This window comes from Pteropus medius, unplaced genomic scaffold (assembly GCF_902729225.1).
Source record: "Pteropus medius unplaced genomic scaffold, Ma_sr-lr_union100, whole genome shotgun sequence".
Taxonomy (NCBI): domain Eukaryota; kingdom Metazoa; phylum Chordata; class Mammalia; order Chiroptera; family Pteropodidae; genus Pteropus; species Pteropus medius.
Window position 1 is genome coordinate 3,804,106 of NW_024354498.1, and position 22,762 is coordinate 3,826,867.

At 40.2% G+C, this 22,762-nt stretch overlaps 1 protein-coding gene across 2 annotated transcripts in view; it reads left to right on the plus strand.

Annotated features, from left to right (window-relative positions):
• The window catches only part of MAP3K15 (mitogen-activated protein kinase kinase kinase 15), an 86,275-nt gene that overhangs the window by 50,232 nt on the left and 13,281 nt on the right, over window positions 1–22,762 (plus strand). For both annotated transcript variants that reach the window (XM_039852230.1, XM_039852231.1), the window contains exons 12-18: window positions 6,365–6,414; window positions 8,384–8,479; window positions 10,024–10,111; window positions 11,464–11,597; window positions 13,659–13,786; window positions 15,960–16,090; window positions 16,325–16,430. In XM_039852230.1, coding sequence (XP_039708164.1) covers window positions 6,365–6,414; window positions 8,384–8,479; window positions 10,024–10,111; window positions 11,464–11,597; window positions 13,659–13,786; window positions 15,960–16,090; window positions 16,325–16,430 — 733 coding nt within the window. The remainder of the gene's footprint in view (window positions 1–6,364; window positions 6,415–8,383; window positions 8,480–10,023; window positions 10,112–11,463; window positions 11,598–13,658; window positions 13,787–15,959; window positions 16,091–16,324; window positions 16,431–22,762) is intronic.

Sequence of the window (22,762 nt, forward strand, 5' to 3'; positions counted from 1 at the left end):
TTCCCGTATCATGTGGTGCATTTCTGGGTATGGATGAACCATAATTTATTTTATCACTTTCCTGCTAATGCACGTTTAGGTCTTAGTTTTGTACTCTAGCCAATGGTAGACACGTTGATACACCCTTCCATGCTTGTGTAGGTGTTTCAGGATCAGAGATTCCTAGAAATGGACCTGCCAGATTCAGGATTACACACGTTTAAATTTCATTAGCTGCTGTCACATTTGTACCTTTCCAGTTTATAATCACACCAACAATAAAGAAAAGGAAACAATTTAATTGCCCATTAAAGAGATTACAGAAATGCTGGGCCTGGCCTAATGATTTATGATAACAGCTATATTTTCATTTCTATGTGTCTAAAGTATTTCACTAGCTTTTTCCTTTAATAAAATATATTTTTTAATTTTTCGATTAGAGATGACATTAAATATTTTATATTAGAATCAGATGTACAGCATAGTGGTTAGATATTTATATAATTTACGAAGAGATACCCTGATTAGTTATTACAGTATAGTTATTACAGTATTATTGACTGCCTTCCTTAAGCTGTAAATAAAATATTTTGTAGTAATAAAAAGATATAGCACATTTGACAAGTGCATTAGATAGATCTGTTTGCTATGTCTATGTTTTCATGGAGTATGGAGAGAGTTCTGCCATTAACTTGGCAAAGAAGGATTATTTTTTTCCTGGAAACAAGTATGTAAGCAAATAATCAGGTGAAAGTAAGCAATATCTTAAAAAATAAAATGCAACATTGGAGAATAAGCAGAGGCTCAAAGTCATATTAGAAATTCCTTATCAGAAATAGTTATGATACAACTTCCCATTGTTCAATGAGTATAAAGTTGGAGTTATGCTAGATGAATCAGTTGTGGCAGCCTGCTATACAGCATAGTGCCTGGAGTTAACAATACAGTATTGTGCACTTCAAAATTTGTTAAGAGGGTAAATTCCGTATTATATGTGTATACACACACACAAAAGCAAAAACCAAGGGACACAAGGACATTTGGATATGTCTGTTATTTTGATGGTGATAATGATGTTATGAGTGTTCACATATGTTTAAATTCATCATATTATGCATATTAAATATGTACATTTTTTCGTATATCAGTTACACTTTATTAAAGTATAAAAAAAGAAATAGTCATAAATGATATCTTAAGTTGTCTTAGTCTGTTTTAGCTGCTGTAACAATACCGCAGACTAGATGACTTAACAGAAATTTGTTTCTCGCAGTTCTGGAGGCTAGGAAGTCTGAAATCAGGTTGGCAGCATGATCTGATTCTGGTGAGAGCCCACTTCCTGGTTTGCAGATAGTAGTCTTCTTGCTGTGTCCTCACATGGTGGAGAGAGAGGAAAAAGCGGGAGGGAGCGAGAGAGGGAAGGAGGGAGGGAGAGAGAGAGGAAAAAAACTCTCTCCTGTCTCTTCTTAAAAGGGCACTACTCCAGTCCTGAGGACTCCACCATCATGACCTAATCACCTCCCAAAAGCCCCACTTCACACCATCACACCAGGGGTTAGGGCTCCAACGAATGAATTTACGGGGACACAATCATTCAGTCCATGACATAAGCTTAAGCTAATTAACCTTGTCTGGTATTTAACAGTGAAGCAACCTTTTCATTGATAATAGAGTCAGCAGCCATTGGTGAAGATGAGCTGCCATAATGTGCTTGGGGTTTTTTTCTTCCTGCACTGTGTACCTTAAATATTTGAGTGCTAAAGAGAAAAATTAAAGCTATGATAAAATACATGCTGTTCATACAGGTATATATCATTTGAAGAATGCTTTCATCTTCTATTAAATTTGCCTCTTTGAGTTTTTTTTAACCTTTTATTGAAGTACAACATATACAAAGAAAAGTACATCAATCATAAATGTACAGTTTGATGTGTTTTTACTAAGTGAACACACCTGGGTACCCAGTGCAGGTCAAGAAGGAGGCATCAGCAGGCCCCACCCACCAAAGCCTTGTTAATGCTCCCTTTGTGCCCCTCTCCAGATACTATCTCCACGAAGCACCAAGTTCTCAGTGTTGGAAATCTTGTACTAGAGACCACCATCGCTTATTTTCTTTGTGTCATTGATGCCACTATGATACAATAGAATTTTCAAAATTCTGATCTTCAGTCTCACTATTCCATTGATATATGTACAAAGCACCTCATATTTTGACAAGTAGTTGCAGAAAAAACTAATCCTACTAAATTGACTCCATACTTTTACAGCAAACTGATTTTAGTCTCATGGAATTCTACAATCTTTGTCCACTTCATTTGAATCCTATAATGGTTGCCGACCTTTAATGGAAATTTCCATTGGTATATATAATATCTTGCTAGTTGTAAATGTTTTACTTTGTTTGTATATAGTCATAATAAGAAATGGAAAAGAACTATATAAGCAACAAATGTTAGTTTTCCTTGATTGATGAAATGTTTTACACAAGTACTTATAGTTGTCAGAGCAAATGTCTGAGAGAAATATAAATTGCTTTTTTTCTCTGAGATGAAGCCTTTGCTTTTGCCTTCATTTACAGTTTTGAAATTCTGCAGATTGTGAAAGCAAGCATATTTGCCTGGAGTAAGATGACATTTCTCTACACAAAATTGCATTTTTCCCTGGTGGCTATAGATGGTGGGAGAACCAACACACACACTCTCACACTCATTCATTCACACACCATTCTCTCTCTCTCTCTCTCTCCTCTCCCTCTCCCCTCCCCCACCCACTACATGCAACATCACTATAAGATGAGATTAAGTTTTGGTTTATTAGCCAAAGGTTCAGAAACTTATGCTGGTAAATGTTTAACAACTAACTCTCCAGGGGACACAGGAGCAGAGGGCTGATTTGTCATGTTTGCTGATTTCTGTAGTATAAAATCTCTCACCATGGCCAGTTTCAAGCAAGCTCCATTGGGTCACCAAGTATGAGGTTAGGAAGAGATGTGCAGAACGGGTCTTTCCAGCCTGGTGCAAGCTGCACCAGCACATTAGTGCAAGGAGGCTACACAGAGCAGGTGCAAACGCAACATTTCTCCTTCAGCTTTTCATGAGCCCCAAAGTCACCAACAGGCATGTGGTGGCCACCAATGCTGTCCACACAGATAGGGCTGCTGGTTTTGGAAAGCTCTTTTTTGATACTTTTTATACTTATGTCAGAAACAGGATAAACTTACATAAAAAGTCTGTGCTCTTAACAAAATCATCAAAGACACCCAAGATTCCTCCCCAAAAGTCTGTAGTGTGGGGTAGGAGAGCAGAAGCTGAGTCGGCTTCCAGGGGATCCTGGGGTATACACCGCTACCTCCAGCTTCCTGGCCCATTTCTCTGTAGCCTACCCTGGCTCTGCTTCCAATGCACGTTTACTAGGGGCTTCTGTCAGTGATGTGGAAAGCTACAATCTTGAACCTATTTCCTCATCATGATTTAGAAAAGGTAAAATGTCCCCTCTCAGAAAAGATTAGGGTACTGCCTAACAGAAGGCTCAGAACAGGAGGAAAACAGTCCCAGCTTTCCTAATTGAGTACTCTGTGCCAGTTGACCCACCAGGACACCAAATGAGAAACAGTGAGTCCAGTCCTGCCTTCCCTACCAGAGTTCACAAAAACTCCACTTGCAGATACCAGAGAGCACGGACTTTACAATTTCATTTATGTAATATTCCAGTACAGGCAAAAGTCTCTGTGACGGAAGAAGTCAGAATAGTGGTTGCCTTGGGTGGAAAGGAGTGACTGGGGTGGAGATTATGAGGGAAGCTTTTGGGCTGCTGCTCATGTGCTATTTCTCGATTTAGATGCTAGTTACAGTAGATATTCATTTTGTGGAAATGTATTGAGGTGATCACTGTGTCCATTTCCATTTCTAAATGTATGTTATACTTCAATGAAAAACTTTAATAATAATTTAAAAAACATTTGTACTGGCCCCCTTGAGATTTCCCCAATGGTTACTGGATCCTGTGGCTTTCCAAATAAAGCCCAAACTCTTTTTACCAGTTGTCAAGCCCTTATATAATCCTGCTCCTCCCTCCCGCCCGCCATGCTTCTCCCACTCTCAGTCTCCTGACTGCCTGGAGCTGGCCCTACAGGGCACATTCTGCTTTTGTTCTCATCCTTCTTCCTCCCTGGAATTCCTTCTTCCTATTACCCAAGTCCTAACTTTTGCAAAGGCATCTCTGACCACCCTCTCAGTCTTTCCACTGAATATATATAGGATGCCTGATTGCCTGTATCATGTACAAAATACGTTCTGTGGCTTGTGTATCAGTTTTCAAAAATTTCTCCCCAGCAGCATTGCCAGCCTATGCATGACTTCTATATTTTTATATCTGTAGAACCTGCAAAGCAGGTGCCCTCACCCCAAATGCCCGTTGATTATAACATAAAGAGAAAGAGGGGAGGTTCATGTCGTTCACTTCTTAACTAGTAAATCTTCCTTTCAAATCGAGAAATTCCCTAAAGCTACTCTAGAGTAAACCTACCATCTGGGAATACTTTGAAAACTCATGTTACTGAGCTTTCTACATACAGTGCAGCCTTTTGTAGGCTATGTGGGTTGGACAAGACTCTTTTGAATCTGCCCTAGTTCATAGTTCTGTACCTGAATCCGAAGGCAGACTCCTGCTCTCTACTACTACCCTCTTTCAGTGACTTTGAACATACTTCTCCTCTGAAATAGGCTCAGTCTTTCCACATGGTTGAGTCTGATACAATGGCTTTCGTGTTTTTGTACACTTTCATTTTTCACAGCCCTCAGTGGCTTCCCATCCCAGATAGAGTAGAAGCTGAAGTCCTGATGATGGCCACCAGGGCCCTGCACGATCTCCCTCATGAGTTCTCCAACCTTCTCTCCCACTCCTCCCCTCACTCCACTCACACCCCTCCTTGCTGGTTCCCAAACATGCCAAGCACAATGCTGCCTCAGGGCCTTTGCATTTGCTGTTTCCACTGCCTGGTACTATTCCCCCAGCTATCTTCTTGGCTCATTCCTTTACCCCTACTTTTTCTGCTCAATCATCAGAGAGGCCTTCCCTGAGTATCTAGATTAACATCATGACCTCCTGCTCCACATTAATAGCCTTCCTTGCTCTATTTTTCTTTGTAGCGCTTTTCACCACACTATTAATTTACTATTTAATTTATTGCCCATCTCCCCTCACTTGAATGTAAGCCCCATGAAGGCAGGGACTTTGTCATTCTCCGTTATGTCCTCAGTGCTGGTACCTGGCCTGGCTCATAGTAGGTGCTTAATCAATATGTAAGAATGGATATTTTCCCATTTGGACTCATCCTCCCAGTTATTCCTGTCGTCATGGCTTCTGTCGTCATGGCTCCAGAATGGCAGGAAACTTGTCACCTGACTACTCCTGGTTGTTCTGAGCCATATGCTCGGTAATTTGGCTCTTGTACATCTCTGGGGTGAGGTGGGGAGCGGCGCTTAGCTCATCATTTATGACATTCCTCAGGCTAACCAAATGTGTTTTCTTATTTAAAATTATCTATTGTTGTGATGTATTGGTATTGTAGCCTACAGCTCTTCTGAAACTGGGATTTCATACATTCCTTCTGAAGCTTAGTTTTGTGCAAAGTTTAAGGGTAGGGAATGGCGGTAGTGGGAGAGGACAGAATTATTTTTAAGAATTGCATCTTGTACAGATTGAAATCCCAGTTAGTCTTTGTATTAGTCATGGTAGTCTAGCCGCTAAAACATATAGCCCCCAAATTATCTGCCTCATGTCCCATCCAGGTTGGCAGTATCCCCATTCCTTTTTGTAATGCATGGGGAAAGAGAATATAGAGCGCTGCTGTGGAGGGTTTTATGAACCAGGCCTGCAGGTGACGCACATCACTCCTGCTTCCATCCCATTGGTTAGAATGCCATCATACGGCCTACCTAGCTGTGAGGGAGGCTGGGAAACATATCCCAAGGAGAAAAAAAAATAAAGATTGGTGAACACTTATTTGGTGTCTGACACATTCTTCTCCAAGCATTTTTGCTGGTCACTCAACTTAGGTGGGCTGTTCCCACCCTTATTTTAGAGTTTTTTCCCGATATGTTGACAGAAGATGAAGGGCCACTCTCTATGTACTTATGTGTGCTTATTGTTTCTATTTCAAAATTAGATCATTTGCTCTAAACTGGATTAGAGATACGAATGAACTTTTATACTACATTAGAAAATGTTTCTGGTGTTCAAAATTATGCAAAATATGTTGTTGTTTTAACCCCTAAATCTCTATCGAAAGTTAAATAGTAGAAGTGATTGGCCATAGATTGAAACCAAAAATGATTCTTTGCATGAAAGAAATCAAGTTATTGACTTTTGTCTTTGATACCTGCAGAAACAAATCCATGAATGGAATTTTACAGCCTCTTCCATTAGGGGACTAAGGTAAGAACATAAGGAAAATATAATTATTGTTTTAATACAAATGATGGCGATAATGTTTTATTACTTGAATGTTTCCACTTATTTATAATATGTGATGTTCCAATTTTTAACAGAACCCAAAATGGACTATTTTCTCTTTTGTCTCCTTGCCTGAGCTTGTTTCTAATGTGTTGCTAGTAAGGGCTTCTTAGCTTGCTATAACAGAATAGTTTTTTTTTCTTTCTGTATGCAGCAGACCAAACTCTTGTCTCAAACTTTTTTAAAAAATGAAGTTATATACATAGAAAGAGAAAGTGTTTCTTCTTTGATCCAATGATATTCAAATACTCAGGAACCCCAAAACTGAAACTGGGAGTTACTTGGTAATGACACTTGGCTGGGGTTTCCTGGGCAGAGTAATGGAGCCAAAGCCATAGTTATTAGCAAGAGAGTCGAGTGGTGTGTTCCAAGGAGAGGTGTGGCACTTTCTCTTTGGGTCAGGAGTGGTAACCATTTGGGCCTGAACCGTGTGGCTACACTCAGTCTCACCCTGCCAACACATCCAAAGATGGGAATGGCCCTAAAGTAGAAAAAAGTTCTAATCCCCCTTTTGCTATTTGACCTTGGGAAAGTCACTCAACTTCTCTAGGTCTCAGTTTCTTCATAGTTTCCATCAAATTAAGAGCTTCTACTACAGCCCTGTGTCCTATCTCTGATTCTGAGTCCACAGGCCACTGAATGAATCCCCTTACTACCAGACACAGTATGATCCTGTCCTAGACACATCAGTGTTTAAATGGGATAATGTTTACATCACTTTAAAAGGAGGGAAATAATTTAAGGACAGTAATGTACTTGAATAATACTGCTCAGAAAATATAATTCAAAAAGTGTTGAACATTTTAAATGTATTACGCAGTAACTCAGTTGTATGAGAACATGTAGTCAGGAACTTTTTGTACCTTCTTATAGAGATACCTCTTGTTGCCATTTTAGCTATCAACAGGGATGTGCAAAGGGCCTGGGGTGAATCAGACCCTGGGACCAATGTGACATGAAGAGCATGTGCTGTCCAACCAACTGTGGTAGTTTCTTTACAGACTGGTTTTCAAAACTTACTCGTGTATAACCTACTTTTAATTCTTTTTGAATCACCCTGTACTATTGCTGTTTAAGCTCAGTATTTGTGATGTAATCCATAACATATGAAGAATGGTCAAAGGAGCTGTGGATCTCAGGAAGAGATGACTTAGAAAGGACAAGAGAAAGTGGCTTCATTTGTTTGAAGAGCTAATCATAGAAGAGAATCTAGCCTTTTCCATAGTGTCACTTGATAAACTGAGGGCCATTGTGTAGGCTTTGACTTAGTACAGATAAAGAACTTTGAAGCAGTGAAATCCATCAGCAGATGGGGTATGTTGAATTCTCACTAGATATGTTCACGCAAGCTGAATATTGCCTGTTTTAGGAGCTGTAAAAGTTAGATCCAGACCAGGTGGGAATGGACCAGATAATATTTAAAGGCCTTTCTTTGACTTAAGATGCCATGTTTATTTATACTTCCCTTTGTGGCCACAAATACTGTGTCCTGCTATTTTTCAAGTCTAGAACTTCCTTCGTTACCATAATAAATTATTTCACTATTACCTGTCCTGTATTTTTTGTTAAATTATAAACTCTTGGGGACAGAGACCATATTTTATTCCTTTTTCTGCTGCTCCGTATGCTTTGCTTAGCACTGAATATGTGGTAAGTTCTTGATACAAATTAAAGTCAGCTGATGAATACAAACTCAAACATAAGCAAGATAAATGTTCCTGCTATTTAAATTTCATAGAGAAATAGAAGTCAAATTTTGGGGATATTTGTTAAAACAGTGAATCTTTCAAATTTGTAAAATGGAAGAAAATCTGTTACTAGATTTTTCTCAGATTTTAAAATTAATGTCATAACTTACATATAATCATTCTTATGTTTTGAAATTTTACAGCATATTCAAGTTAGATGAACGGTGTTGTTTTCTTTTTGTCCATGATAATTCTGATGACTTTCAAATCTGCTTTCCCACCAAAGACCACTGTCATAGGTGAGTTATAACTGATTCAAGTATTTACAATCTAATTTTGAAGTCCTTTTAAAGGACTCTTTGTTGTGAAAAATTTATTTGCTATATTAGCTTTCCTGAAATTTTAATATGGACAATTACTTTTATAGTTTTATTGAGATATGATTCATATACCATGAAATTTGCTTATTTAAAGTTTGCAATTTAATCTTTTTTTAAGTATATTTACAGTTTTGCAACCATCACCATCGTCTGGTTTTAGAATATTTTCGTCACCCCGCAAAGAAACCCAGTATCTGTTAACAGTCACTCCCCTTTTCCCTTGACCTAACCCCCCCAATCCCAGCCCTACAAAATCAATAATCTTTCTGTGTCTATGGATTTGCCTATTCTTGCCAGTTCGTGTAAATCAAATCATATAGCATGTGGTCTTTTGCGACTGGCTTCTTCTACTTATAAAGTTTTCAAGTTCATCCATGTTGTAGCATGTATCAGTAGTTCATTCCTTTCTGTGGCTGCATAGTATCCCATTGTGTGGATAGACCACATTTAATTTATCTCCTCATCAGTTAAAGGCATTTAGGTTATTTCCACTTTTTGGCTATTATGAATAATGCTGCAATGAACATTTTCATGCATGTTTTTTGTGGCCATATGTTTATACTTACGATAACTCCGTTTAATCTTCTGAGGAACTGCCAGACTGTTTTCCCATTTTACATTCCCATCAGCAATGTATGTGAGGGTTCTAATTTCTTCACATCCTTGCAATACTTGTTATTGTCTGTTCATTTGATTATAGCCATCCTAGTGGATGTTAGGTGGAATCTCATTGTGGGATTGATTTTCATTTATCTAATGACTAATGATACTGAGTATCTTTTCGTGAGCTTATTGACCATTTATATATCTTCCTTGGAGAAATATCTACTCAAATCCTTTTACCAATTACAATTTTTTTAACTTTTTATTTCGGAAAGTATTCAGACCTATAAGAAAGTTTAGAAAACAGTACAAAGAATTTTCCTATATTTTTCACCCAGAATTCCCCAGTGTTAACCCTTTTACCACATTTGCTTTACATTCTCTCTATTTGCATAGGGTTATTTTTTCTGAACTATTTAAGGGTAAGTTGTAGACATTATGCTCCATCACCTCTAAATACTTCCTAAAAATAAGGTATTTCCTAAAAACAAGGCGATTCACTTATGTAATCACAGTACAGTTATCTAATCAGAAAATCAAGATTGATGTGGTACTGTAATCTAGAAACCTTATCCAAATTTTACTTATTATTCCCCTAATGTTGTTTACAGCAAAACAAAAGATTTTTTCTCTGGTCCATGATCCAATCCAAGATCACATGTTGCATTTAGTTGTCATATCTGTATAGTCCCCTTTATCTAGAACAAGTTTTACAATCTTTATCTTTCTCAATTTAATGCTTTCATGAACTTGTGAAAGCTTGGTTTATATTTAATCACAGTTTAATGTAAGAAGGCTAAAGTAAGGATAGAGAACAAAAGTGATCATGATTAGCATTTTTGTAACATTTGCTATCCTAGGTTTTGCACTTTGGTCAAAGAGATGATAACCGTTGCAATGGGCAGTACAGTGGAGCTGGAAGTAAATGCTGAAGGGGAGGCCTTAGAGGTGAGTCATAGAAGACCTACAACATGGAAAAATTTATTGTATCTTCGGTGCATAAAGAAAATGTCCCATTTTTTGTGTGAAAATTCTTTATATTTTATTTTAATAATTTTTTAATTTTTCAATTACAGTTGGCATACAATATTATATCTGCTTACATATGATATATTAAATATAACAATTTTAAATTCATTTTTAAAAAAGGATCATTATAAGCTCTTTTGAACAGCACTGTTGTAGTCCCCCATTACACATATAGTTAAATCTTGTGCAACTATTCAGATTTGCCATTAATTCAGATTCTCCTAATGATTAATGAAATTTTACTATAAAGTTTGACTAAAATTAATTCCTTGAGGCTTCTTTCAGGAAAATATCAAAGAGGTTCATTTTAATAATTGAGTCAGGTACTTTAATTTGTAGCTTAGAACCAAAGTTTATTGTAGAAACAAACTGAGTGATGTACTTTGAAGATAACAGATATGAAGGCAGAGAAAGTTATGAGTAGAAGCCTTTTATGGAGCAGGCTGATGTCTGGTTAAGTCAGATAGTGATGGGGACCCATTAGTAATCTTAATCATTATGAACACTCCTAGAAGTTGATTTGGAAGTGACACAAACACGCATACTCATGCACACACGTTGTTCTGTGTGCTTTTGTAAGTTGGCACTGTGGAGTATAGAAAAGGACAGAATCTGTTGCTGTCTCTTCTTTAAAGAAGTATTGCTCAGCCTAGAGTTCTGTTTGTTTTAATCTTTGAGAAAAATCAGCGAGAATGCAGATGTGCACCAACTTTTGATAATAAGTTTTGGGGAGCAAAATAGCAATCCTAATTGTAGGTCACATTTTTACAGTATGTGTAATGCTAGATCTATACATCTAAAAGGTGTTGGGGAGCAGCAAAGCTTAATACTTTGTATTAAGACAGTTTTAATTTCATTGACCTTCAATTCTTTTCTGGGCTGTAGAAGTTTGTTTTGTGACAAATTGATAAGGTATCATGCAGGAAGACACCTATTTTGGGAAGTTGATATGCTAAGAAGCGTTTTTAAATTACAACATTAAAGTGGGGAGAAATGTCCAAAAGATGAGCCAGCTGCATTATACATGAGCCATATTTGTAAATTTCTTAAAATCCATTTCATAAAATCATGTGAATTTATGAGTAACTGAGAATTCTACCCCTTTAAAGTGGTTATTTAATGAGAAGTATATAACCTAAGCAAAGTGACCTGCCTGGTACTCAAATAATGTTATTTATAAATTTTTTTAAATGGCAGGATAGCGTTTGGGCTTTTATGAAGCTTCTCCACAAGTTGTATGCTTTTTTATCTTGTTATTTTTCCTTCTTTAGTACGAGTATGACTATGATGAAGATGGCACTCGAGTTGTGCTGGGGAAAGGCACGTTTGGGGTTGTGTATGCTGGAAGAGATCTGAGTAATCAAGTGCAAATAGCCATCAAAGAAATCCCAGAAAAAGATAGCAGGCAAGTCGGGGAGGGCCTTCTACCTTCCTCATTTGCCACCTCCATTCCTAAATCCTGCGCCCACCACTAACGGTGCAGAGGATTTAAGGAAGAATGAAAGCGTATGCCATCAAACAATTTGTAATTCTCTTGTGATAAGGGGGATTTGCTTTTGTTATCTGCATATTATAAATAGAGGAAATGGAACCATTTCATTTAGAGGCATGTGGATAGCAGTCATATTTTAAAAGAAAACTAGTTTTATTTTTATCCATCAACCAGGTCTAAAGTTTTACATTTTTATGTAGACAGTTGTTTGCAAATATTTAAAAAATGCGACGCGGTACTGTAATTCACACTGCACCAATTTTAAATAACTATTATTTATTCAGATGTATCATTACAGAAAATCAGATGTGTTAAAAAGAAATCGAGCTTTTTGCAATACAGACCTTTTTTATACCCTCACCCATAGATTTTGGGCTACTTTTTTTTTAACCACCAGTACTACTAACTTATTTCTTCAACATTTTTAGAGTCTAAATGTTTATTCCTTTTAAAATTTATACCCCAAATAATTCTAAACAAGAACGCTGTAGTGTTGACTGTCAAGTGTTTTTGTAGAGGAGCTACATACACAGTCATGGCCGAAGCATAAGAAATAATAGTTGCATGCTCCACAGGTGTGGTCAGACCACATCTGCAGGGTTGCCTTCAGTGCTGGACACTGATGGCTAAATGCAAATTCTATCCAGGTGGCAGTGAATTATTAGGGATGGGTTACACATAATTTCTAGCAGCTATAAGACACTTCACCATTCATTCGTTCATTCACTTGTTCGTTCATCTGTTCATTTTTAATAAGATTGCATGTTATGATATTTGAATTATAAGTCAACACCCGAAATGAACTCATCCAACTTCTTCCAAGGCTGAGGAAGATTAAACAACTTCACTAAGGACATGAAGAAGTAAGACTAGCATTCAGTCTCTTGAATTCCTTGTTCAGTATTCTCTGACTCTCATGATAGATAGATACATTGTTTTCTGAGGGGAATTGCTGACAGGTGCCACCTTCAATTGGTTGCAGTAGTTGTTTCAGCTTTCCATTGCCAATAGTTGTTCCTGAGATTTTAGAAGGGACCTTAGAGACTGTTTTGTCCCATTCCCTAAATTTACAGGAAACTTATGATACTGGGCACCTTCTCTGTGCCAGATTCTGGGCTGGCTCTGGGGACTGAAAGGTGACTAGGATAAGCATCCTTATCCCAGGATGCTTCCTGTTTGGTGGGGAATGCAGAGACCTTGCTTGGGAGCCAGAGTGACAAGTGCCATAATGCAGGGGTACGCTCTGTAGAACATAGGAGAGGAATGAATTACTTTCCCTGGGTGAGTTGTGGCAAGTTTGAGAAAATAAATCTTCTTTGTTCTTTGAGGGATGAGTAGGAGTTTGTCTGGCAGAAAAGCAGGCCATAGCATTCTATGCTGAGGGACAAACAGAGCTATTAAACACTGTTCAGAGAACAAATTGTTGTTACTTGAATGTAGGATTGAGGCAGTAGGGGCTTTTGAGATGAGGCAGAAATTTTAAAAGATTAGTTTGACCTGAGTTTGAAGGTCCTTGTGCGCCATGTTAAGCAATGTGGACTTTGTGTGGACTTTGTGAAGGGAAGTGATGTGATGAGGTGTGTGGTTTAGAAAGAGAGAATGTAGTGGCCAGGGGAGAATAGATTAAAAAGGCCAGAGGCGGGGCTTGGAGGTCCATTAAGTGGCTGTTGCTGTAGTGTGGTGTGAATGTGGAATGAGACTCAAAGGCAACTGAGGACAGAACCTTGTAGAACACCACCTTTCATGTGGATTAGTGAAAGAGGCAAAGGATGGTTGGAGAGTTCAGGCCCTAACAACAGCAGTAGTAGCAACAGCAGCCATTCATTGTGTACCTACCACACACCAGACACTCCACTGGGTGCCTGAGAAACTTGACACACTTTGGCCCCAGCAGGGCAGGTATTAGTGAGGTGTGTTGTGGACCCTGAGCCCCAGCGATTTGGCAGGTGACACTGGCTTTGTTTTTCCTACTAGGTACTCCCAGCCTCTGCATGAGGAGATAGCCCTGCGTAAGTACCTCAAGCACTGCAATATTGTTCAGTACCTGGGCTCTGTTTCTCAGAACGGCTTTGTCAAGATATTCATGGAACAAGTCCCTGGGGGTGAGTAGTCCCTGGTCTTCTGGTCTCACAGTCTGCAAATCACTGGTGGAAATATAATATGTGCATCATTATTCATCTTGCCATCTTAAAAATTACAGACCTTTTAGATGTTGGAAAGCATTTGTTTCTCAGAGGAATTGGATGCAGACTTTCCAATGTCACATGAACAGTCTGTTTCTGGTTTGTTAATTCAGTCTCAAATATTCATTGAGCTGGGCTGAGCGCTGGAGACAGATGAATAAAGCATAGTCTCCGGCCCTGAGGCCTTCACAGCCTAGGAGTTTAAAGGTGGCCCAGAGAAGAGGTGACTGATGTTTATTAAAATGACATCGCAGAATAATGTGTCGACAGTGAAATCAAACACCAGTACTTTATCCACAAAATCCCCAAATGCAAGCAGTATGGTGCAAGGATAAGAGTTCCTTGAGTCTGGAGCTATTGTCTAGTTAGAATTGGTCCTTCCCATCTGCAAGTCGTGTAACCTCAGGCAAATTCTTTTTTAAAATATTTTTTTTTATTTTTCAATTACTGTTGACATATGATACTATATTAGTTTCAGATGTATAACATGGTGAATTGACATTTATACAGTTTATGAAGTGATCACCCCAATTAGTCTAGTACCCACCTGACAGCATACATAGTTATTACAATATTATTGACTCTATTCCCTATTCTATACATCACATCCCCGTGACTGTTTTTATAACTGGCAGTTTGCACATCTTAATCCTTTCACCTTTGTCAACCATCCCCTTACACTCCTTCCCACCTGGCAACTATCAGATTGTTCTCTGTTATCTATGAGTGTGTTTCTGTTTTGTTCTTTTTAGATTCCACTTATATGTGAAATCATATGGTATTGATCTTTGACTTATTTCACTTAGCATGATATTCTCTAGGTTGAGGCAAACTCTTTACTTCTCTGTGTCCTCAGTCTTCTAAATAAATGAATTATAAAATTAGAGTAATAATTACTGTGATAAGTGGAATAGTAATAGTTATTGGAGTAATAGTGACCTTATCTTAGTGGGTTGTTCGATGGATTAAATGAGAAAATGTATGTAAAGCAATTGAAACAGTACCTGGCAGAGAGCAAGAACTCAGTAAGTGCTCATTTAAAAAAAAATAAATTATAATGATAATTATGATCTGAATACAAATATAAAAACTTCAGTTATAAATCTATTCATTCAACCAACAATTATTAAGAGCTTACTATTATATTAGGAGCCTAACTATATATATATTAAGAGCCAGACAATGGACTAGATTTTGAGGGTTACATTAAGGAGAAATAAAGTGGTTTTTTCTTCTCTCACGTTGCTCACAGTCTAGCAGGAAATATGTTAGTTTCTGTTCACGTTAATTGCTATTCCAAGCATGAGGTTTAAGAATGACAATAGAATTAGAGAGGAACATGTGCATCTCTTTTTACAGATGGGGAAACTGAGGCATAGAAAGTCCCACAGCACTGTGTTAGTAGGGAAAGCCAAGACTGGCTGATGCCCGAGGGCCTGCACAAAGACCTCTGAAACATCGGAATGCAGTGAATGGAGGTTTAATTTGGCCTAAAGTTTCAATGTTTATTAGTATAATTAAAGGATTATTAAGACAGCCCTGTCCCTGTGGCCTAGCATTGAGGGCATTTCACAATGAGAATGGAGAGACCCAATCTCTTCCAGTCCTAGTCCGTTGTCACCCCGAAGAGCCCCTCACTCTGGTCCTATCCACCTCTGATCTCACCATGGTATGAAACGTGGCTTTGACCTACGCTAAATGCTAAGACACTTGTGCCAGGTCTGAAGCGTTGGGCCCCCTCACCTAGAGTCAGAGAGCATTGCTGTGGTCTCCTCCTGACTTTGTGCAGCTGAACAGAGCTAAACCCTAGGGTGGCCCCGCTGAATTTCCAGGGTCACAAGGGGTTCCAGTTCACCCTCCACCTCTGGTTAAGCTGATATGCTGTTTCACCTACAGTCCCTTCACTGTGCTGCTCACACATCTGGGAAACAGGCAACAGAGAGAAAATGAAGATGTCGTATTTAGCCCAGATACAGTAATGCTGGTGTGATTGCTTACATTAGGTTAGAAGCATCACCTGATTTTATTTCCCTGAACTCTTAGAATTGAATCTTCATCACTCTGATGAGTTTTCTGCTGCGTCTGTTTCCAGGAAGCCTTTCTGCTCTTTTGCAATCTAAGTGGGGGCCAATGAAGGAGCCTGCTATCAAGTTTTACACCAAGCAGATGCTGGAAGGCCTTAAGTATCTCCATGAAAACCGGGTTGTGCACAAAGACCTAAAGGTACTTGCTTGTCTGAGCGAAAGAGGCCTCATTTGTATATCTCAGATCACATGAGCTGCTGGCAGTGTCTGGAAGCTCACCAGCCCACAGAAGAGAAAGGATTGAGCATGGGAATCCCCAAAGTGCCGTCTGGTCTTCCTATAGACTTGTGACTGTTTCTTAAGGTCCAAATCTGTGTCATGTTCGTTTGTCGAAATCCATCTTTAAGCATTTAATGTTCTTCCTTTTCTTAAGGGTGATAATGTTCTGGTGAATACCTATAGTGGAGTGGTGAAAATCACCGATTTTGGAACCTCTAAACGTTTTGCAGCAGTGAATCCACGTGCAGAGACTTTTACTGGTAAGCAGAACAGAGCTTTCTATGAGGTGGCCATCTAGGAGTTATGCTTGCTCTGCAAGCTACAATCCTTCAAGAGTTAGTTACTGAGTGCCTAAGTGCAGTGTGGGCAGTTGATAATGAAAGTGGATGGTGTATTGTCCCCAACTTCAAATTCCAGTTTAAAAGCAACTATAGCAAAAACTTTTATCCTTGGAAAGAAGTACCGATTTTGAATAAATAAAGGTTATGATCTCTTAAGGTATAAGAATCACAAAGATCTTGCTTGAGAGAATTATGAAACAGCACTTGTAATGTTATAACTTCAAAATAAGCTATAAAAGCCAAATGACTATTCTCTGTCCCTGTAGCATCAAGCTGTACAGTGAGTGGACAGATTTGGCCTTAGTTTGGGTGAATAATGTCTCAGCTTTGAAAGACTTTTCTTCAACAAGGGAATTGTATGTCGGCCACTGGACACCCACAGTAGAGAGACATTCCCTATGTAAAGGGAACTTTTATGCATCAGAAATGACTTTTCAAGTTGTAAACCAGGGGTGGTACATGTACCTCAAAATGGAAAAATATTATACCAAGAGCTCCACCAGAATCTGCCAGAGAGTGTATTGAATTTGCATTCATTGTTTCTGAAATAAATATACATATATCAGCAGGTATATATGAGTATGTATATATGTATGTATGAGTGGCACATTTTTTTACTACCTTAATTGAAAATGACTTACATTTTCCTCTTTGGAAGCCACCAGTTAGCTTGGCACTGTGTAGCAAGAGGATCTCTTATATGACAAGGAATTATTTCAAGACATAAACCCCCCAACAATTTGTCTCATAATTAGCATCCCCAAAGAGAAAAAAAATTCACAAAGAAAACACATGTATAATTCATTATCACATATCACATTTCCCAAGTAATTGGTTTGAGGAGGCATGAATTTTGCATTGCAAAATAATGCAGGGGTGTTTGGGGAATAATAAATATGGGGTCTCATATTGGGTAGGAAATTCCCCTGCATATAATTACCCTTTGCAAAACAGAGCAGTCCTGTAAAGAAATCTCAGCTGGTTGGTGCAGCACTCTGGTTGGGTGCAGGTGGGTGAGGTGGGCCTTTCCACAAAGCTGCGCAGAGGCTTTTAGAACCTGGAAGGAAATCTAGAGGCTTTGGGCAACTTCTTGGCCTAACGTGCTCCCCTCACTGCTCCATCACTGTTCCTCGGAAGGGTTTTCACATGCTGTGAACTGGCTAGAACAGGAGGAAGGGCCTTTATGGCCAGGGTCAGCTCCCTTTGCTTTTGTTTTAACAGTTTTATCGAGGTATAACTTAAAAATCGTAAAATGCACCTGTTTGAAGTGCACAATTCAGTGGTTTCTAGAAAATTTTCCAAGCTATGCAGTCATCACCACAAGCTTGGTTTTGAACATTTCCATCACCCCAAAAAGGTCCCTATGCCACCTTATAGTCAGTCCTTGTTACCACCCAGCCCCAGGAACCACTGATCTGTTTGCATGGATTTGTCTGCTCTGGAGATTTCGTAGAAACAGAGTGATACAGCATGTGGTCCTTCGCATTGAGCTTCTTTCACTACATATAATCATCTTGAGGTTCACCCGTGCTATAGCCTTTGTTGGCACTTGGTTCCTTTTCTGGCTGAATAGCATTTCATTGTATGTCTAGACCACATTCTTACCAGTTACTGGTCATTGGGATTATTTTCACTTTTTGGCTATTGTGAATAACACGGCTTGGAACACTCACATAACACACCTTTGTGCGGACACTTATTTTCATCCCACTTGGGTAGATAGAGTTGTGGAACTCGAGACTGGAACTCTGTTCTTGTCTATGGCTATAAACATCCTTGGTTCAAATTCAGGCTCAACCACTTGCTAGCTGTGTGATCTTGGGTATGTTACTTAACCTTTCTGTGTGTCATTTTCTTCATAAGTAAAACAGATGCTTATAGTACCTACTTCATAGGGCTTTTATGAGGATTAAATGAGTTAATATTGATAAAGTGCTTTGAGTAGTACCTGACTTACAGCAAGTGTGACCGAAGTGTTTGTTAACTAAATAAGTACTAATTCGCACTTAGAAGTCAGAGGTTATTAGAGCTGGCAGGAGCCTTTGAAAGAATTGAAATTTATGAGTGTAACTAACATGTTGAACCTGTTGGACTCAGAGGGTGTTATTATAACAGCCATTTTATTTTGTCTCCCACTGCCCTTTACATCCTATGCAGAGCACCAGTCCCTTCCCGTGGCTTTTTCAGCCATCCTTAGAAAACAAAGAGAAAGTCTGAATGGCACTTTGAGAAGCAAACAGTCTGAATGCACTACTTGAAAGAGTTCAGGCCACCCATACTCAACAATGCTCTGGTCCTCATTGAAAGGGCAGACTTCTCTCTCCTGCCCCCTGCTGCTCCAATGGCAGGCAGCACCAGAGGCAGGGTGGCAAACCAGCCATCTGTGTAGTTTACCGGCAGGGGACACATGCATATGGAGCTCCGAGTGGGCCCCCAAGGAGCCCATGAAGGCTTTGGATTAGGAAGTGGAGTCCCCTCCCACCAGGTCCATCCCTTAGGCAGGGCAATGAGAAGCTGTACCTTACTTCTCATTTCTGTACTTCATTAATACTAAAATTTGAAACTTTGGGCTCTAATGCTATCTCATGGGGCCCATCGAAGATGCTAACATGTGTAGCCTCTTTTCAAGTGTGATTATATTGAGTGGAGGTTGAGTTGCTTGAGTCACCATGGGTCCACACCCTTCTGGGGACAGCCCTTCCCCAACTTCCCTGATGAGAGAAGGTAGACCTCCCAGCATAGCTCTCTAAAGTAGTTGCTTTCAACACCCTTCCCCCCACCTCCAGTCTCTCTCAACCCTTTGAACCCCTTGATCTGGCTGGGAGATTCCTGGGCTGAGGGCCCAGTTGTCTGAGATCCCCTTAGAAGTATGCACCTGGGGGTCTCTCTCTCACCCCTCGCCTTGGTATCTGGATCAGATTTTGGCACGTCAGTCAAAACTTCTAAATCATTATTCTATGCCATGTATTTTCCTTGCTGGTAATTTGAAAATCCTGCTTGGGTGATTGTCCAGGAGCCCCCAGTGGATTTCATGTCCCAAAGGGGCTGGGTCAGAGCCCGCAGGTCTTCTGGTCACCTTGTTCTGAACTCTGCACCCGTGCATGGGTGTCGGCACCTGAGAGCTGTGGCTCGGTGGCTGATCCAGTGAGCAGTATGTGAGCACAGCTGGGAGAAGGGCGGTTTAGACAGGGAATGAAGCCCTTTAGAGAACCATCTTTAACGCAAGCAAATTTTCCAGCATCTCTGTATTATTCACATGCCCCTCATGGCATCTTAACTTGGTCTTCTCAACAGAAGCCAACCTTGGATGCAGCCCATAACATGCACACCACCCAGGGACAGTCCCTTGACTATTTGAAGTAGTCGCGTGGATCCATCTCTCTGTGTCGACTGTTTACTATGAGTGGATGGTTTCTCTCTCTAAGTGCAGTGGTAAATAAAATGGAGCATCTAGTTTTCCACTGTTGCTCTACACCTTCCAGTCATTTGGAAAAAGTCACATTATGTCTTTAGAAATCTTTGCATCAGCTGCTCTTATTCAGGCAACTTTTTCTTTAGTTTTGCTTTTCCTGGATTCATGACATAGATCAGCAGTGTCACAGCGTATAGATCCAAATTTGGAGACCTGGGTTCTAGCTTGAGGAAATCTCCTAGCTGTTCTGAGCCTCAGTTTCCACAGATGTGAAATACAAATAACAGTATATAGTGCGTCCTTTACCTGACCTAACAGATTCGTGAGCGTCAGATGGACAGCGCTACATGGAGATGCTTTATAGGCCATTAAGTGTTAATCAGAAGTTAGATGTTGTGGCTAGCAGCCTCCATAATGGCTCCCAGTGATCCCCACATGCTGGTATTCACAACCTGTGTGATTCCCTCCCCTTGAATGCGGGCTGGACTTAGTGACTTGCATCTGATGAATCCAATAAGGTATAAAGGTGGTATGTGACCTGGAGGCCAGGTCAGAAAAGGTGGTGGGGCCTCCCTCTTGCTCGCTCTCTCTTGGATCACTTGCTCTGGGGGAAGCAATGTCTTGAGCCTCTGTATGGAAGATCCCACATGGTAAGAACTGAAGCCTCTTCCCAACCCTTGCATGAGTGAGTGGGCTTGCATGTGGGTCCTCTAGCCCAGTCGAGCTTTCAGATAACTGCAGCCCCTGCTGACACCTTGGCTTCAGTCTGATGAGAGACTATGGGCCACATTTACCCAGTCCAGCTGTTCCTGGGTTCTGACACTTAGAAACTATGAGATGATAACTGTTTTTTAAATTACTAAAGTTTGGGGGTAATTTATGTAGCGATAAATAACTTGCCTTTAGAAAAGGTGGTATTCAGTATGGTTCCATATTAGGAAAATCTCCCAATTTATCATTAAGCAGACTAATTCTTCCAGTTACGAAACAGTGTACTAAGGTGGACAGTTATTCGATCAGGGCCAACAAACCATTGCAGTGCAGTTTAGCACTATTTCCTACTGTTGAATAACTAAATTTATTCGCTTGCTCTTTTAAGAATTAGCTTTTAGTGATTGTGTTAGGGTCCAGGCAGGAAAATTGAAATCAACCCGGCTATTTTTACAGAGAGAATTTAATAGAAAAAACTGTTTTCTTAGACTGAAGTTTCAGAAAGCACCCTGCAGCCCTAGGGCTTGGGAGAGCATAGGGGAGGGTGGGATTTGAACCTCTCAGGAGAGGGTGCCTATAGGCTGGAGCAGGTAGCTCTGGGGGTGCAAGATGAAGGTGGTTCCGGAAGTATGGAGGGGATCACAAAAGCTAGAAACGAGCCAAGCACTGCCACTGGAACCAACTGATGGAGAGGAAGGGCGAGCAAACTGGGAGGCACCTCTCCTGCCTCCTTCCTTCCAGGCTCTCTCACTCCCTAGCACTGCCCTAGTAGCAGAGCCTAACAGGGAGTAGTGGCAAAAAGGTGGTTTGCAGAGTGCCAAACCCAGTGTCACAGAGCAGAACTGAGAGACAATGTCTTAAAAAAAAAATAAAAAGCTGTCATTTCTGCCCCGCTGCCCTGTTGCACTCACTGATCCAACCCGATTTATATTTAACTTTAGTAAGAATTAAATAAAAATTTTAAAATGTTAAATTAAAATTCATTTCTGCTCTCTCACCAGCCACATTTCAAGGGCTTTACAGTCTTATGTGGCAGGTGGCCACAGTAATGAACAGCACAGAATAGAATATTTTCATTACTGAAAATTCTATTCTATTGGTCACAATTTCCCTAGAGCCTTTCAAAGGCTCATAGGAAGGAAAAATGCTAATAAGACATTGCATCATTAAGAGAAGGAAGTAGCAGGTGGTATCTGCAAACTTTTTTTTTTAACCAACGATCCCTTTGTTTTCATCGATCAAGACTCAGGAAACCAGCTTTGGTTGTGTGATCTTGAGACAGGCACTTGAATTTCTCTGGGCATCAGTGTTCTCTATTCACACGTTGGCCAATGTCATCCACAAGTTCGTTATTTAGTATAAACCTCTTTGTCAGCACATTCCCCTTTCCTCATGCTTAGTTTCAAGGAAAACCAAAGATTTTACTTCCTAGGGTCTTTGATTATCTTTCCCGCATCTCCAGCAATCCTTCAACAACCTCTTCTCTCTGTGCCATGTCTGGTCACCACCTTCCCTGTGACGACCTTTGGTGGCTCATGACCCACAGGAGACAGTCCAAAGCCAGAGCCTTTGAACACACAGCTTGCCAATAGGCTGCACCCTGGCCACTGCCCTCCTTCCCCTTTCCTCCCACTGCCCCCCCCCACCCCTGTCAGATATGGCTTATCGCCCCTGGATTCACTCAGTACTTCCCACCCATGGACCTTTGCTGGAGCTCTTCCCCTTGCCTGGAATCTTCCCATCCTTTGGTCTCCCTCTTCGGCCTTTGTAGCATGAGTCTGGTTCACTGGAAGTCTCAGCTGCTGCCTCTTTGGATTTGACACCATGTTCGTGGCAAGGTCATGCTTCACCTCGACTATTCCTAGCCAATGATTGAGGATGGTGGGGGTATTAGAGTGAATGTGAGACTCTTCCATTGGGCTACTTTTGGTCAGGAACCCCTCGCTGGCCTGGCTGAAGCTGTCTCAGAGCTGCTCTGCCATCTGAGACTCTTCCTACCCAATTCTTCCTTCCCCAGGTGCCATCTGCACTGCAGTCTGACAGGTCTCCCTACCTATCCCGCCCCTCTCCCCTTTTATCCTTCATACACCTCCCCCAATAATCTCTCATATGTCTAATCCTTTCTTGG